General features: G+C 35.6%; 2 protein-coding genes, 1 non-coding gene and 1 pseudogene across 3 annotated transcripts; 3 read left to right on the forward strand and 1 right to left on the reverse strand.

The window, feature by feature from the left end:
- The first annotated feature begins 936 nt into the window (after positions 1–936).
- Positions 937–4692, forward strand: LOC143588043 (protein root UVB sensitive 1, chloroplastic-like). The gene is made up of 7 exons (XM_077069161.1): positions 937–1629; positions 2395–2670; positions 2765–2821; positions 2958–3156; positions 3248–3363; positions 3989–4165; positions 4247–4692. Exons 1-7 carry the CDS (start codon positions 937–939, stop codon positions 4508–4510), a joined length of 1782 nt encoding a protein of 593 aa, XP_076925276.1. The 3' UTR covers positions 4511–4692.
- An 817-nt stretch (positions 4693–5509) lies between these two features.
- LOC143588036 (pentatricopeptide repeat-containing protein At1g31790 pseudogene) lies at positions 5510–6774 on the forward strand (annotated as a pseudogene).
- Positions 6775–9257: 2483 nt separating this feature from the next.
- On the reverse strand, positions 9258–9329 carry TRNAE-UUC (transfer RNA glutamic acid (anticodon UUC)). The gene has a single exon. It is a non-coding gene; the product is annotated as a tRNA-Glu (tRNA).
- Positions 9330–13293: 3964 nt separating this feature from the next.
- Positions 13294–16678, forward strand: LOC143588044 (UDP-glycosyltransferase 85C1-like). Its single transcript, XM_077069162.1, has 2 exons — positions 13294–13800; positions 15731–16678. The coding sequence occupies exons 1-2, from the start codon at positions 13326–13328 to the stop codon at positions 16660–16662; spliced, it is 1407 nt and encodes a 468-aa protein (XP_076925277.1). The 5' UTR covers positions 13294–13325; the 3' UTR covers positions 16663–16678.
- The last annotated feature ends 591 nt before the right edge of the window (positions 16679–17269 follow it).

Genomic DNA, 17269 nt, shown 5'->3' on the forward strand with positions numbered 1-17269 from the left:
GGTGGCTGTGTGAGGTGGTAGGGGTTGAAGTGACGATCGATAGGAAGGGGGGGGGGGAGCAAGGGGTGGTGTGACGGTAGCGGGTGACAACAACTAAGGATGGAGGATGTGGAGGTCCTAACGACGATGGTTGCATTGTTGGGGCATAGTGATGGCGACGTGGGAGCTGAAGGTTCCAATTCCTTTCCCTTGGTTGAATTTCATACGAATTCCTTTCGTTTTATTAACCAAACTCGCTATCGTTGGAATTAAGATTTCATTCCACATGAAATGAATGTCAATTATCTTATTTGGATAGTTTGGAAAGATGACTCTAGCATTTTGTATTCTCACAAGTTTGAATTATCAATCGTAATAGTCAATCGTCTCAATTTCTTCCATGGTGCATGCTTGATTTTTCATTGAAAGTCAAGTGACTATAACTGTTTGAATGCCAACTCATCCGCCACTAAAAGTTATACCGTACTTCTTACGCGAGTAACAGTTTGATACATGAGATTTTATTAAAAAAATTAATACTTGTAGAAATATATATTGTAGAAAGTAAAAGTAAAGTCCCACATTTAGACCTCGAAATGAACTGAATGATCAGCGTTCGGGAAATTCGTTTATGTTTGTTCATTTAATAAACGAACGAACATAAACACGCAACTTGTGCTCATTTCTATCACATTCATTTATTTCGTTTATTTTCGTGAAATGTCCATTAGATTTTAATGAACAAACACAGACATATTCATTTTCTAAACGAACCCACATAAACACAAGCAATTGTCCGGTCAAGCGTTCGTGTTCATCTCCGTTCGGTTTTTAGTTTTTAGACGCTGCCTAAAGCCTACTAGCATCCAAGCCAAAACATACTTGTTTAAGCACCCATCTCAGGAGTGTCATTTTGACCCACCACTCTCGCCGCCACCTTCACCGTCACCGTCACCGATGCTCCTCCTCTCACTCCGTCCCACCACTACCACCAGACTCTCACCCTACCATCATCACCTATGGAAACCCTTACCTTCCACTTCCCATTTCCACACCTCACATAAACCCCAACTCAAATTACTCCCTCTCGTAGTCAAAACTTCCGTCGATAACACCGGCGGCACCGGCGGTGGCAACGGTGACGGCGGTGGTGGTTCAAACAATTGGTGGGACCGATGGTTTGACAACAACGACGACAGTAACAATGACAATAATAATAATAATTCAAACCCTAAACGTGTTTTATATTTTTTAATTCTAGCATTAATCATCCAATTCGCTTCACAAGCTCACGCAATATATACCGAAACCGAAACCGAAACTGATACTGATTCCAATGAGGAAGTGGTTGTGTGGGAAGTGAAAGGGGGTAAACGAACGAAACTGATAGCTGATGAGTTGGCAGATATGTTTGTGGTTCCACATGTAAATTGGGCTTGGTGGCCGTTGTCGTCGAAGAAGACTTCGACTTCGACGGTGTCGTTTGGGAATGTGGTTCCGAGTATGTGGGTGCAATGTAGGGAGTTGTTTATGCGGTTGATGCTACCGGAAGGGTATCCGGAGAGTGTTACGAGTGATTATATGGAGTATTCTCTTTGGAGAGGGGTTCAGGGTATTGCTGCTCAAGTTAGCAGTGTTCTTGCCACTCAAGTAAGTGTTTTTTTTAAATATTTATGTAAATCTTGTTATTTTGGCCTTAAAAGTTTGAGAATCAGGTAGGAGTAGTGTTTGAATAGGGAAGAGCGAAACAAACACCGCTTACACTATCCAGACACCATTGATATGTCATACTGGTCATACGGACCAACCTTATGTCATGGAGAAAGTGGTAATGAAGGTCATATGGGTCGTATTAGGGGAAAATCATATGACCCGCATGATGTTTTTGACTGACAAAACCGATGTGAACACTTACAGGGAGAAATTGGCCATATGGGTCATATGAGGTGCAAATCATATGGCCCATATGATGTTTTTGACTAACAAAGATATGACCATTTCTTGCCCTATCATATGACCCGTTTGATGTGATAGACACGGTAGTATATAGTATGTACTATCGGGGTGGTGTTTTTGTATAGCAAGCCCCTTTGAATGTTAAGGGATCATATTTTATAGGATTCTAGTGGCACACTTACATCATGACCCTATCAGTTGTAGTTTATCGGGTTTGAATTCATGAAAGAATTTAAGATCAAATGGTTTAAGCATTGCAGTTCACATAGTTTCATTTGTAGGATTATGGTGCTATGCGTGTCTGATTTTGTTAGCACGTTCTGTTAGAGTGACTTTGTATCTGGTGTATATTATTGTCAAATTTCTAAATGCAAATGTTTTACTCTTAAGTGATTGCTCACAATATAACTGGAATTTGTAGTTATTTGTTGGTTTGACTAGTTTGTGCTTTGTTCATAGTCTTTGCTATATGCGGTAGGGTTGGGAAAAGGGGCAATTCCAACTGCTGCAGCTGTAAATTGGGTACTCAAAGATGGAATTGGATATTTAAGCAAAATCTTTTTGTCGAAATTTGGTCGGCATTTTGATGTGAATCCAAAAGGATGGCGATTATTTGCTGACTTTTTGGAAAACGCTGCTTTTGGTATGGAAATCTTGACTCCTGCTTTTCCCCATCTTTTCGTCCCGATTGGTGCTGCTGCTGGTGCAGGCCGATCTGCAGCCTCACTTATCCAGGTACTTTATTAATGCATATAAAGTTTCAGTTGAAAAGAGGTCGATTTCATAACAAAAACTTATATAACCATGCTGATAAATCATCAATTTACAGGCTGCAACCAGAAGCTGTTTTTTTGCTGGTTTTGCTGCTCAAAGGAACTTTGCTGAGGTAATTACTACTGCTTACAGTTGTTTCTAGATATTATCAACGAATAAAAATGTAAAAAAGGAAAATAATTTAATTGTATTTTCATATGGGTATGGTCGTTTTGTGTGATTCTTGATAAAAAGATTTAAAATGGCAGGTAATAGCAAAAGGTGAAGCTCAGGGAATGGTGAGCAAGTCAATTGGAATAATGGTTGGGATCGCGTTAGCTAATTACATACAAGCTTCTACACCTTTGGCTCTTGCTTCATTTGGTGTAATCACTTGGATCCACATGTTCTGCAATGTCAAATCTTATCAGTCCATTCAATTAAGGACTTTGAATCCTTATCGCGCAAGTAATTATATTTTATATATTTGTTGTTTCAAGAAAAGCATACCTTTTTGTTATTCTGTTAACCGAACTTGTGTTTCATGGTGCGTAAACAGGTTTGGTTTTTGGCGAATATCTGTTAAGCGGTCTTGTTCCTTCGGTTAAAGAGGTCAATGATGAAGAACCCTTTTTCCCTGCTCTACCACTTCTCAGTCTTAAACCAGCAAGCAAAGTAAGTAATTTTTATGTATAGGATACATAGCTTCAAAAATTAAAACATAAAATTGTGCTATTTTATAGGATGCATAGCTTTAGAAAGTGAAGCTTGCTTCCAAGACACTGTCAATTAAGGGGTGTAAATGAGCCGAGCCAAGCCTGAGCTCGGCTCGTTTAATTTACGAGTGCTCGAGCTTAGTTTGTTTTGAGCTCTATTCTAGTACGAGCTCGGCTTGCGTAGTTTTTCAAGCTCGAGCTCAGCTTATTTTTTATTTATTAATACTTTTATTTGTTTGTTTCATTTATATATGCATAATTATAATCTTTATATATATCATAACATGTATTATTAAGTTATTTTTATCACATGTGTATATATAATAATCATTATTATGTAAATATATGCCTTTTTAATTATATAAAAGTTATATTCATACTAGGCTCGTTAAGTCTCAAGTTTCGAGGCTACTCAAGCTCGATAAGTAAAGCTCGGGCTTGGGCTCGTTTCAGACAATGTAGATTGTTTTTTATGATTAATAAAAAGCTAAAGAAAATGGACAATTGAGTGCTTGCGGGTTAACCAACCCAATTCGGCCCGTTTCAGACAACTTAGATTGTTTTTTATTTTGTTTTATCTCCAGGTAGAGAATAAATTACTCTCACCTGAAGCTAAAGAAGCTGCTGCTAACATCGGTCAACGTCTTGAACTTGGGTCAAAGCTCTCAGAAATTGTCAAAACTAGAACAGATGCACATGCATTACTTGAATTGTACAAAAATGAAGGCTACATCTTAACAGAGCAAAATGGCAAATTTTGTGTAAGTAAATTCAAATTTCACTCTCATTTTATTTACTTTTTGTTTCACTTTTAACAATAAATTTATAAAAACTAAACACAGGTGATATTGAAAAATACATGTTCACCACAAGACATGCTCAAATCGATGTTCCATGTGAGTTACCTGTATTGGTTGGAGAAAAACGTCGGGTTAAAGTCTGTAAGCATATGTGACGATTGTGGGCTCGGTGGAATGTTGCAAATATCTTTAGAATATGTAGAAAGAGAATTTAATCATGCTAAACATGATGGTGAACTTGCAGGTTGGGTTGCTGATAGTCTTGTAGCTAGGCCATTATCTCATAGAATTCGACCCGATTGTTGATCAAATGTCTAAAATGCCTTAATAGAAAAGATAGTTTTTGGTTTACAGGAATAGTGGAAATAGGAATTGTTTTGTTAGTGTTATTTTGGCAACTTGTGAAATATGCACCATTCGCTTGAGGGTGTGTTTGGATTTGCGTTTTGAAACTGATTATGTTATTACTGTGATATCCAATCCCAACAAAACCGGTCGGTAACATGTAAATTTTTAGTTCACATGTTCATGTTCTTTAGACAATGACAGAACCATGACTTTTTTTTAGGGGTCGTCAGAAGTCCCTTTTCTCTATGGCTACAACTAGAGGGTTTTAATCATATATTTTCTAAGAAAAATCGTATATTTATATACAAAAATCTAATAAATTCTCATGATCGAAAAGCAAGCGGCCGCTCTTGACTCATCATATTCATCTGATTTCATATTCTTTAATCTCATCACATAGAATTTAGTGAAAAAGTTTTAATAATCTTAAATCATACTCTTTAGTATCATTAAAAAACAAGTATTTTCTCAATGTTTTTGAGAAATGTTACATTAAAACACATTTTGAAACATTAAAGTCACAAACTTGTTTAAAATACATGTACTGCAAAATTACCTCGGACCATCGACTATACCATTAAGAGCGTCCATCTTGTTTCATTGGTGGATTGAGTTGTTGAACCTAAACACAAGTCATTTTTCTATTCTTGTTTTAAAAACATCAACCTAACAACACATTTAAAATCATGTAACCCAAACACGGCCCGATAAATCCATTTCTCTAAACTCGTTGACGAGTCAATGGGTAGTTAGTAGTTACTAGTTCTAGTAAGCAAGTTACAAATATGTTAAATGTGAAACATTGCGTGCCATCCTTTTAATTAAACATGTCAACAGAAAAACATGCTGTTTTATTAAAACGAGTCACATATGATTATTTTGGTGTCGTGTTTCCGGTCATTTGATTATTAACTATAACACAATCTCTTGTTCCGTCACGAACCAGTGAACAGAACAATGAACCTTCAAACTAATCTTGTAGAAATTAAACCCACCGTTCAGTTACCCCTTCACAAACCTCACCGGAAGTCATCCACCGTCCAATTACCCCACCGGAAAACCCTCCGCCCACTCAAAACCGCCCTACCAAAACCCATCACCACCACCACATCCTCCGACATTCTCCGGTTATTAGACTGCCTGGGCTTCCCAGTCCCAGACGCATTATACATCTCTCTTATTAAAGAATGCACCCACTTTCTCAACGCCGAAGAAGCTATATTACTACACACCCATCTCACCAACAATCGTCGTAACAAGCCTCGGTTGGATTTGCTCAATCGTGTGTTGATTATGCTTATTTCGTGTGGGTGTATTCCGAATGCCCGCCAAGTGTTCGACGAAATGACTAAAAGAGATTTCAACTCGTGGGCGATTATGATTGCTGGGTATGCTGATACTGGTGACTATGAGGAGGTTGTTAACTTGTTTATTAATCCTAAGTTACAGTATATTATTTATAGTTGTAATAGTTTCCCGGTTTCGTGGGTTTTTGTTTGCGTTCTCAAGGCGTGTGCCAATACGTTGAATTTCGCACTTGGGAAGCAGATCCATGGGTGGTTGATTAAGTCAGGGTATTCGGATGACGTGTTTGTGAGTAGCTCGTTGATAAGTTTTTACGGGAAGGTGGGGTCGTTTAAAGATGGGGATTTGGTGTTTAATGGGATTTCGTCAAGGCGTAATGTTGTGGTGTGGACGGCGAGGATTAATAATAACTGTAAAGAAGAAAACTTTCGTCAAGTTATTGATGTTTTTAAGCAAATGGGGAAAGAGGGTATTAGGAAAAATAGTTTTACGTTCTCTTGTGTTCTTCGTGCGTGTGCGAAGATAAGTGATGACGGAAACTGCGGGGAACAGGTTCATGCGAATGCGATTAAGTTAGGGTTAGAGTCCAAGAGTTATGTGCAGTGTGGGTTGGTTAACATGTATGGGAAGTTTGGGTTGATTAATGATGCTAAACGGGTTTTTAATGTGAACGAGAACATGAGAAATCATGCTTGTTGGAATGCTATGTTGACTAGTTATGTACAGAATGGGTGTGTTATTGAAGCCATTAAGTTTCTTTATCAGATGAAAGCAGCCGGGGTGCAGCCCCAAGAATTATGGCTCAATAAATTGAGGTCTTTGTGTGGGAGCGAGTTTCTTGAAATTTGATATCAAATCGCCTCGGTTAATGGTTTAAGGTTAGCTATCACAACTCCTGTTTACCTACCTTACCTCTGCTTGCTTATATGAATATATGCAGGGTTGTATATATAACACTTGTCTATATAATACAGTTAGTTTAATGCACCATGAAACTTTTATATATGTATTATGCATATAATGAAATTGTATGTAAAATTACTTGGTGTTCGCATTTTTGAACTTTTAGATGTAAATGTTTCTATTGATAGATTTCTCTTGCTCGTTATTTAGTATAATGATCTGCATACCAAGATAGATACAAGGGCAGAAACAAAGGGGTCTACCGACCCATGGAATTTGTCAGGTTTATTTGAATATAAAATCTAAGTGTTTCTATTGATAGTTCGGTTCCTATCAGTTCTTGATGCTGCATATGTATAGTTTGTCATCCAACTGCAAATGGGCTCTATGACAAATCCAATATGCCGAAATGCGAGGCATATGGTACTCTCTTTTAATTGTACCATCACATATCATGGTTACCATACACGTGTGCAGTTTAATCATCTAATGGTGTTGAAACTTTTCGGAACCCTTCCAAACAGGAAAGCAATTGCTACAAGAATGCTCAAATCTAGTATGACACCAAACCTGTTCGAAATTAGGATACCAGTCCCATGCATAACTATCTAATATTCCCGTGGTGCAAGTCAATTTGAGAACGACAATGAAGTATATACTTCATGGATTGCACTTGTTAAAACCGTTTCCTAGGCACTGTGTGCAATTCAATAACTCGTCTAATAGTTGTTCCCTAGTATAGAGCCACTGATTTTCACCATACCGAGACACACAACTACTGTCCGTTATCCATAACTTCCATCACCCGTAACATCTTGTATATGCGTGATGTAAGAAGGGTGGAAGATGAGAAGATCTTCAAAAACTTTTTCATTGGTGTATGCATGCAGAATGAATAACAACTTTGCTCTGATTCATTTATAAGTCCATAAAGGATGAACTATGTCTTGATGGTTCATGATTCTTGTCTTCAGTTTTTAATCCACTTAAAGTTGACGCATTTAATTATATAGTTGTGTCCATAAGGAACTAGAGTTGGAGGATCAACATGTTTCATTTTCGGGTGTCCACGGTTAGTTTCCTTAACCAAGGTTCAACAAATCAAATTTTTCTATGGATCGAGATTCCCTCTTAGCTCTTTTAGTAAGCTGTATTTGACAAGTGTAAGGCCCCGACCCGAGCACCTTACTGAACGTTGGAATTACACATGAATGAATTCAATTTATTACAGCGGAAGCACATAGAATTTGTAGCGGAAACAAACACTTTATATTAAATTTCTTTATGTATTCTAATCTTTAATATGGATAGCCTGGTGTGCACTCCAAGCTCGTCAAGTTATCTATAGTGCCTGCCTGCATGCATACTAAAAGTTAGCTACATGCTGAAATGCTGAACGATTTCTAGTTTCATAATCAATAGGTTCTTCTTTATCATTCTTTTTCATAAAATATGATTCATAATAAAATCACATCTTTCAACCACTCATACATAACCTATCATTACTCGTTTATTCTTTACTTATTCTATGTTGGTCTATTAATCAATCCATAACTAGATTCATACATGCTTGCTCATAACAGAGCCATCTATGTCTACTCATGACCGAGCTAGCCATCTATCCTTGCTCATGACCGAGCCATTTGAAGTTAGAGGGATTTGTCATCCTAACTTGTTGTACATGCATGAGGACCAAAGGCTCTACGCGAATACGCACTCATACTTCTATACAAAACAATCATACACATTTACCTTCATATAACCATTTTACACAAGTATTAGTAGGGCTTTCTCCCTAAATCTTTTTGTTCTCTCAACCATTATACGAATATATATTAAACAAATAATATATAAACACATTCTTACAAGATATACAATATTAGTTAAAGTTGTGTATAACTTATTTCACATACGAGTATGCATAAACCCCAAAAACGTTTAAAGATAAGAGGGGGCTAGAACTCATCTGGATCCTTTGGCATTTCAAATTAATAGTAATTCACTTTCTTAACCGAGCGTAGCTAACTGCTATATTATACAAACTAGCTTTAGAACCCGTGTAATGCACGGAATACTTAAAAGAAATACAATTAAAATATGATGATTGATTGTTTTTTTAAACCTATATTTATCAAATTAAATGATTTTATAAGTTGAAATTACATTTTCTAATGGTCAATTCATACGAATATGTGGTGTATTCTTACACAATTTTTTCATAATCACGAAAATAAAAAAGATGCATCTGGTGATTTTATAAGTTGTAATATTTCTTTAATGAAATAATAAATTCTAATAAAAGATGATAAAATGTTTCATTGTAAATGACATAAAAAACATCTAAAGCTAAGGTTACGAAGTAAAGGAAGTCCGAGAGAAGTGGTGATCTCATCTTGCTTGCTGGGAGAGAGGAAGCTTCCGGACCACCTTTTCCAGCCAGATAGCGAGCGATCACTCAGCAATGAACACTAACTGAAAGCGGCCGGGAATGAGTACCTATCCCTTACGGGAATCGAACCCGTGTCTTCGACATGAAAAGACGATGTCCTGACCACTGGACGAAAGGGACCAAAAAGCCATTCTTCATATACCGCTCCGTGGGCTCCGAGAATAGAAGTGGTTCGTTTTCTTTCTATACGAAATTACATATATAAAATTAGGGTTCTCAGTTTTACCCGAAACCCGAACCCGAGAAAAGATTAACCCGAACCGAAGTAATTCAGGTTGGTTCTTGGGTCTGATTTATGGGTTTTCGGTCAACCCGAAAAACCCGGATAAACGTTAAGTTTTTTGCCAACTAAAGTTATCAAAATCTGGCCTTAATCGACTGTTGTTATTCAACCTATTATATATCGGATGCTTATAATTAATTTATAATTTACGTTTATGACTAATGGTAAACGTAATTTGAACAACCAAAACACAATTGACTAAAGACGATTATGGTTGGAGTTTGATTTACTCTTCTTTTGAATTTTTTTATCAAGTTATATTGCTTTATTATTTGGTCATTTACGTTACGAACAAAGAAGAATATGTGTTTTCAATTTTAGCATCGTAGTGTTTAAAATAATTTTTGTTTTCTAGGATACTCAAAACCCGATTAACCCAACCCAAAAAACCCAAACTCAAATTACATATGAGAGATTTAGGCTGACTTTCGGGCCAAGATTTAAAACTTTGAAACCTGAAGAACCAGACCCGAAAAACGCGAAACCCGAAAAACAAACCCGAAGAACACCCCTATTAATAAAATTAACATGAATAAAACATTTTTTGTATTACAGTTTCAAAAGAGATTGATGATAACCCCATGGATCCATGGATGAATGAATATGTGGAATAAATTTGGTATTTATTCATAATTTATATTTGTGTTTATCATCTTAAACTTATAAATATCATTTATTGAATTTTTACAACATTCATCTCTTACACTTAAAAGTGTATTTAAATTGATTTAATAAAAAAAAATATAGATCTTATTTCATTAAAGATATAAATATTTTGACTATATTGGCATAGATATTTGCATATTTCTAATCCATATAATTTAATAAGTAGTTATTTGATTAAAAAAAATGATTGATATGTTTTGATTTCACTGGCATAAATGTGTTTTCATTAAAAATAAAAGAAAAGTTTGAGCGGGAAATTTTAGCTAAAAATTAATCTGCAAATAACATGGTTCCACAATTATTTTACTTTATTAGAATAGATAGATAGATATTAGTTAACCAATCTACCAAAATCATCTTATCTAGCATGGTTGGTTACCTTAGCTTAACCAAGTTAACGGGGTTAACTAAGTTAGTTTTTTTACAATAACCGTTCATGTAATTACTCATTAAAATCAAAACGATTACAATAAAGTGGCAGGCAAACGGGCAACAAGCTGCGCCACAACCCCCTTGTGAATAGCAAAACCAATTCTTAATGAAGTTTACTAATAAAATTAACCGATCATGTTAATTAAGATCTAGTTTAGTTTCTAACTTTGCTAACTTTATTTAGTAAGGTAACAAGATGATGAACTAAATTTTATTAACGGAATTAATCAAGATTAATTATTTTGTTTTAACTCCATAGACTTAATGAAGTTTACTTAACGTGACTTAACGGAGTTATTTGTTGTTAATTTATCTTGGATCGGGTATCAACACTAAATTGGGTTTTTAACTCCACTAATCCAGGCCCAAACAGCGAATACACACAGCTGGCCTTGCATAGCTCGCATAGAGGTGGTTCGGAACCGGTTAACTGGTTCGTTTCAAAAACCGGTTCCTAAACCGAACCAAAGCCACGGTTCGTATAACGGTTTGGGTATTTTACAATCAAACCGGTTTTAAAACCGTTTTTTTTTCTTAAATCGGTTTAAACCTAACCGAAACCGGTTTGGGTCAAACCGGTTTCAAACATCTAAAAATCAAACCGGTTCGATTTGTAAAAAAAACCGGTTTTGTACACCTCTAGACTCACACATGCTCGCAGTGTTGGGCCTTGTTGCTCGCACCTGGGAACCACAATTGGGGTCGCAGATCAGGGCTAGGCTGCTCGCAGTTGGGCCCCATGTTGCTCGCAACATGCACAGATGCACTGTTCTCCCTTGCCCTAAGTTTGCACTCCCCACCTACCATTTATTGGGATCCTTAGCATTAAATGTCTTCCTACCCGTTTATCCATTTAATCACACAACTAAGTCCCAAAAACAATTTTCTAAGCTTTACGTCGTACAACATGTTAATTATTATTTGATATAATAATACCGTTCTTTTCATATTTCTTCCATTGGACACTGAACCAGTTTCCACCAATACCCTTGTTTCAACCAAGAATCTATTGTTCTAATCTTGTATCCATGGTTCTCTCATTTTATGAACACCGGTTCATAAGCTCTTGAACGCAACTTTGATATATTTACAAAAACTGTGACCAACTATTGGTCATACGTCCAGGCCCCGAGCTAGGGGTGACAAAAACAAATAATCCTACTTAAAGGTTAGGTGTCCAACAACTATCTTAGGCATATAAATCAACAGAATGCTCACTGTATTGTTCGTGAACCTTTTGGTGGAAAGTTCGTTTATGCTCTTATTTAATAAACGAACGAACATGAACAAAATTCTTTGCTCCTTGTGTTTAATGAATGATCATAAAATCAAATTCTGTTCATTCTTAGTTTCTTATATATGTTCATGAACGTTCGTTTACGCGCGTTTATTTTATTATTTATTCTCATGTTTGTTCATTTATGGTCATTTATGTTTGTAAGTTTACGCTTGTTTAAATTCGTCCATTTACCCGACCAATATATTCATTTTTAAACTTTAAGGAATGTTTCAGTTTAATCTAGTTTTGTAAAGTTATTATGTCACCAATTATATTTTGGTGTTCATGTTATCTTTTAATTGGTGTTTGCTGGGTTATGTAGTTCATCTATGTTTAGTTACATTCGTTCGTTTGTGTTCATTTATGTTCGTGAACTGCTCATTTATACTCATAACAAAGGAACACGTACAAATGAACACGAACACACTCACTTTTTTAAAGAACCCCAACAAGAAAACCCCTTTCGTTAATTGTTCGTGTTCAATCGTTTGTTCAGCTAATGTACTTAAACGAACACACCTCGTTCATATTCGTTTACAAAGTCTAAATCAACCACATGAATGTATGATCTATAAAATTTAAATGTGCATAAAATTTATTTTATCAATGAATATCTTGACATGGACATAGATTGGATTCCTGGAATGAAGGGAGTCCATTTGAACGATCTGCCTGAGTACACTTGAGTCACAAAACACAACGATCCTGCGTTTCTCTTCCTCCTCGGAACTGCTCTAGCGGCCGATCAGGTCTCACATATCCATGCTTTCGAGGCACTAGAGGCCAGTCTCGTAAGCGAGATTAAATCCATATTTCCTAATGTCTATATTAGTAGATAATATATATAATATAAAGGAGAGATTTACTCCTTTCTACATCTAACCATTTAAACATAGCAACTTCTAGATTAAATATATAAATACAATATATTATCTGCGAATAGTCTACACCATTTGACCTCTTCAATTATTTTTTAACCAAATTTCAGAACAAGAAACCAAAATTGCTGTAACACAATTTTGAGCAACGTTTTGAACACGGTTTGAATCTTTGCGAAGCTTTCACATAGTAGAACACAAGCCCGATACATAATAATTGTGTTAACCACAATTATATATAGTTATGTGTGTATTCAAAGTTATTAAATAATAAATTTCCATTTAATTAGCAAAACAAAAATTTTTCATCAAAAGGTTTATATAGTTGCAATTGTCTCGAATCTCCCAACTAATTCCATGCAGACATGCAGTATTAAAGAGCTTTGATTATTTTCTATTACCTACATGCCATATGATATCAAACACGTGCTTTTAGAATTAAGCAAATATCAACATGGGTCAATTTTTTTATGACCATGCTATTAATTAAATAATACAAAAACAGAAATTTGGCATATATATATATGACAATATTTGTCACACTTCATTCACCCTAAAACACACAAACCACTTAATTAATGGATCCAGTGCCTCATGTGGTGATCGTACCATATCCCGCACAAAGCCATATCAAGTGTATGCTCAAACTAGCCAGGCTCCTGCACCAAAAGGGCCTCTATATAACCTTCATCAACACCCAAACCAACCATAAGCTGCTCGTAGAGTCCGGTGGGACTCTCTGGCTCGATAATGCTGTTGGTTTTTGGTTCAAAACAGTTCCTGATGGGCATCCTTCAAAACACACTCAAACCTATGAAGTATGGAATTTCCTTCGAACCCATTTCTATGATTCTTTTCTTGATATTATACTCGGGATCGAATATCCGGTTACTTGTATCATTTGTGATGGTTTCATGACTTGCATGAATACAATTAATGCTGCTGAGAAACTTAACATTCCGATCATGCTTTGCTGGACCATGGCTGCATGCGGATTCATGGGGTTTTATCAGGCCAAAGTTCTTATGGAGAAACAAATCATCCCACTTAAAGGTCAGGACTCACTTACCATATGGATTTTAGGTTATAAGAGAAGAACCTTAGCCAATGGTAAAGTTGTTGTCATGTGACCATGACATCGACCAATCGAAATCCCTTGAACCAGGGGCATGACGGAGCCTCTTGCTCTAACTGTCAATAATAATTTACTTATATTTTCTCCCTTCTTTAATATTTATATCATTACATAAATAAATTTGTTTATGGAATTTTGTTAATTGTCATACATCCAATGATCCATACTTCATTCTTAACCATCCTTGTGGAAGGACAAACCAACTAAAAGCACCTAATTGGGGAAATGGCAGACACTGAGAGAAATATACATGTATGTTGTTAGCTTAGATGCGTAAACAAACTAAACTTCTAGTTGTTTGATATTGGTTCGCTAAAACTCGAATCAAACCCAAGTTGAGCCTAAATATATATTTAGTAAATGAGATTGAGCCCAACCTTAATTTGTATTCGAGTTTAAGGCTTAGCCCTAAACAAGCCTACAATTTATATAAATATATAATAGCTTTTATATGATGTGATAGATATATATTAATAAGTATTGTTATTGTGGTTATTAACGTCCTTGTAACAAATATATAGACGGCTTGGTTTGGGTTTAAGCCCCTACCAACAAACACTGAGATTTTCGGTTATGAGATTTTTAAAAACGATCGGTTTCGGTTAATCACTCGCCTAGTATTTGCTTTAAACGAGTGTCAATATTTGCATTTGGAAGTATTTTGGCAAAATTACAATATCAAATCGGCATAAAAGAATAATTGACATGAAGGATATGTCGTTTTGTGACATACTATACCCTTACATTTTTTTTTCCGAACGACAACTTTCATTAAACAAAGGCAAAACTAGCAAATCGCTAGCGCCAACAAACAAGGAGAATTAAAAGGAGAAATGAGACCACTCTTTCCAAGTTAAATTTTAAAAGATGGCCTATTTTTTATCCAAAAGAACGCCAAAGACTTTGTATCCTCCATTTTTGGGAAAATATATGACCGCTACTATACTCTTACATGATTTTAAGATTTCAGTGTTTTACTGCATAAATGTTAAAAACTAATAAATTTAATGCACCATATATTGGTTCACCGGTAAATGAAGAAGTGAATACGAAATAGAATGAATCAAGTTAGAATAATTTGGAAAGTGTTAATTCTCTTTTTGGTTCACTTCAGTTAACTTGGCTTGGTTTTTTGTCAGTTAATTCAGTTACAGTTTAGTTATTTAGTTAACTTACTCACACTACTAGAAAAAAGAGTATCACTGATGGAAAATAATCGGATTTGGCCATGGTGACACTCCTTTATTTTGTGGTGTCACCCTAGATATATTCTACTCATGCTTTATATGCTATCCTAATCCTAATGGTGTTACAGTTGCATATTAGTTAGCTTTTCTTCTTATACTAAACTAGGATAAAACTAACTTAAAAACCCTAACCTTAGGTTTTGTAAGTTAACATTAAACCCCGAGTAATAACTTAAGATTAGTCTAACATTCTTATCCTATATGGCTATATAGATAATATGGCTCTATTTTGTCCATTGTAATAGGTGACGCCCTTGATTGGTGAAATTGTTATGTTTACTAATTTTTCAAGTCCAAGAATCGGTGGTTTAAGAACACGTTAATTTTGATTACTCCAAAACTTTATTAACAAAGAAAACCACGTCAAAAAGTTGATTGCAACCCTTACCAAACCTTAGTATATAAAGATTAACCCAAACACATTAGACTACAACTATTTTTCGAATAACTAGATTATGATAATTAACCAACCTGTTATTATTCAAACTCAACCACCTATTTCTAGTTCCTCAAGTTTTGGTATCATTACTTGTGGCCTTCGATCTAGTCAACAAATTTCTCTTTAACTAATCAAATTTGCAATTTTTTTTTTATTTTGCAGATGAAATTTACTTGACTAATGGATATCTTGACAAGGAAATAGATTGGATTCCTGGAATGGAAGAAATTCGTTTGAAGGATCTACCTAATGAGTTGATGCTAGATACAAAACACGATTATCTTTTAAACTGCTTTCTGGAAATAGCTCAAGCTTCTGATATGGTCTCACATACCATCTTCCATACTTTCGAAGCACTAGAGGCCAGTCTCCTAAGTGAGATTAAAACCAAATTTTCTAATGTCTACACCATTGGGCCTCTTCAGTTGCTTTTGAACCCAATTTCAGAAAAAGAATCAAAAATTTGCTATAGCTTATGGAAGGAAGAACCCGAGTGTGTCCGGTGGCTAAACTCCAAGGAACCAAGTTCGGTCGTGTATGTAAACTTTGGAAGTTTAGCAGTGATGTCTGTACAAGATTTGATAGAATTAGGGTGGGGACTTGTTAACAGTAAAAATTATTTTCTTTGGATTATACGCGCCGATTTACTTGATGGGAAGGTTGAGGTTTTGCCCCAAGAACTCAAGGAGGCAATGAAGGAGAAAGGGTTTGTAGGAAGCTGGTGTTCACAGGAAGAGGTGTTGAATCACCAGGCGGTTGGTGGGTTTTTGACTCATGGTGGTTGGGGTTCGATCAATGAGAGCTTGTCGGCAGGCGTGCCAATGATATGTTGGCCATTTAAAAGCGACCAATTGACTAACTGTAGACAAATGTGCAAGGAATGGGAGGTTGGCATGAAGATCGGGAAGAACACGAAAAGGGATGAAGTAGAGAAGCTTGTGAGGGCGTTGATGGAGGGATTAGAGGGCGAAAGAATGAGGAAAAAAGCTTTGGAGTGGAAGAAAATGGCGGAAATAGCGACTAGTTCCGATGGATCGTCCTATTTGGATATTGAGAAACTTGCTAATGATATCATCAAGTTAGCGAAAAACTAGAATTGTTTTTGATGTTAGATGAACTCTTGAACATTGGTTATTTGTTTGTTATGATTATTCTGGTTGCAATTTGATTATTTGTATTATGCTTCTTATTATTGAAACATTAATAACTAGGATATAGCTCGTGTAAAACAAGGGTGGTTAAAAATATTAAAAATAAAAAAGTTAAATTTAATAATATATGTAATAACATAACTTATGGATTCATAAGATATAAATAATGATATATAAAATTTATAATTCATAAATATCTAAAAATCTTATTTAATATAACATTTAAAGTTACATTTGTAACTTTGTTCGTAATTCTATAAATGGTAATAGTATTAGTTGTCATCCAAGTTAGCTATTTTAGTTGATTGACATGTGAAAGAATAGTTTTGCTTTATTAATATAGGTAGATTCGACCGACCGAAATCACATATGGGTAGATTGGGCCGGGCAATACAGGATCCGATGTGGCTTATTCAGGTATTGGGCTACCTGTTCCGATATTAATGAGTTTCACAAGATTTTGATAAACCAATTAAACAAAACATGATTAATCCAAATGTTATTCAGGCCGCCAATCGGATTTCAAACACAAAAATCCTATTAACCAAAT

Source organism: Bidens hawaiensis, unplaced genomic scaffold, assembly GCF_021521415.1.
Source record: "Bidens hawaiensis isolate Kalapana, Puna unplaced genomic scaffold, B.hawaiensis_p1.1 tig00035957_1, whole genome shotgun sequence".
Taxonomy (NCBI): Eukaryota; Viridiplantae; Streptophyta; class Magnoliopsida; order Asterales; family Asteraceae; genus Bidens; species Bidens hawaiensis.

What these genes read in the sequence shown, in the direction of transcription:
- LOC143588043 (XM_077069161.1), top strand. Translation starts at nt 937, where the DNA reads ATGCTCCTCCTCTCACTCCGTCCCACCACTACCACCAGACTCTCACCC. An exon ending in GCAGTGTTCTTGCCACTCAA is followed by an intron (nt 1,630 to 2,394) that starts GTAAGTGTTTTT and finishes CTTTGTTCATAG; the next exon opens with TCTTTGCTATATGCGGTAGG. An exon ending in TTTGAATCCTTATCGCGCAA is followed by an intron (nt 3,157 to 3,247) that starts GTAATTATATTT and finishes GTGCGTAAACAG; the next exon opens with GTTTGGTTTTTGGCGAATAT.
- LOC143588044 (XM_077069162.1), top strand. Translation starts at nt 13,326, where the DNA reads ATGGATCCAGTGCCTCATGTGGTGATCGTACCATATCCCGCACAAAGC. An exon ending in ACAAATCATCCCACTTAAAG is followed by an intron (nt 13,801 to 15,730) that starts GTCAGGACTCAC and finishes TTTATTTTGCAG; the next exon opens with ATGAAATTTACTTGACTAAT.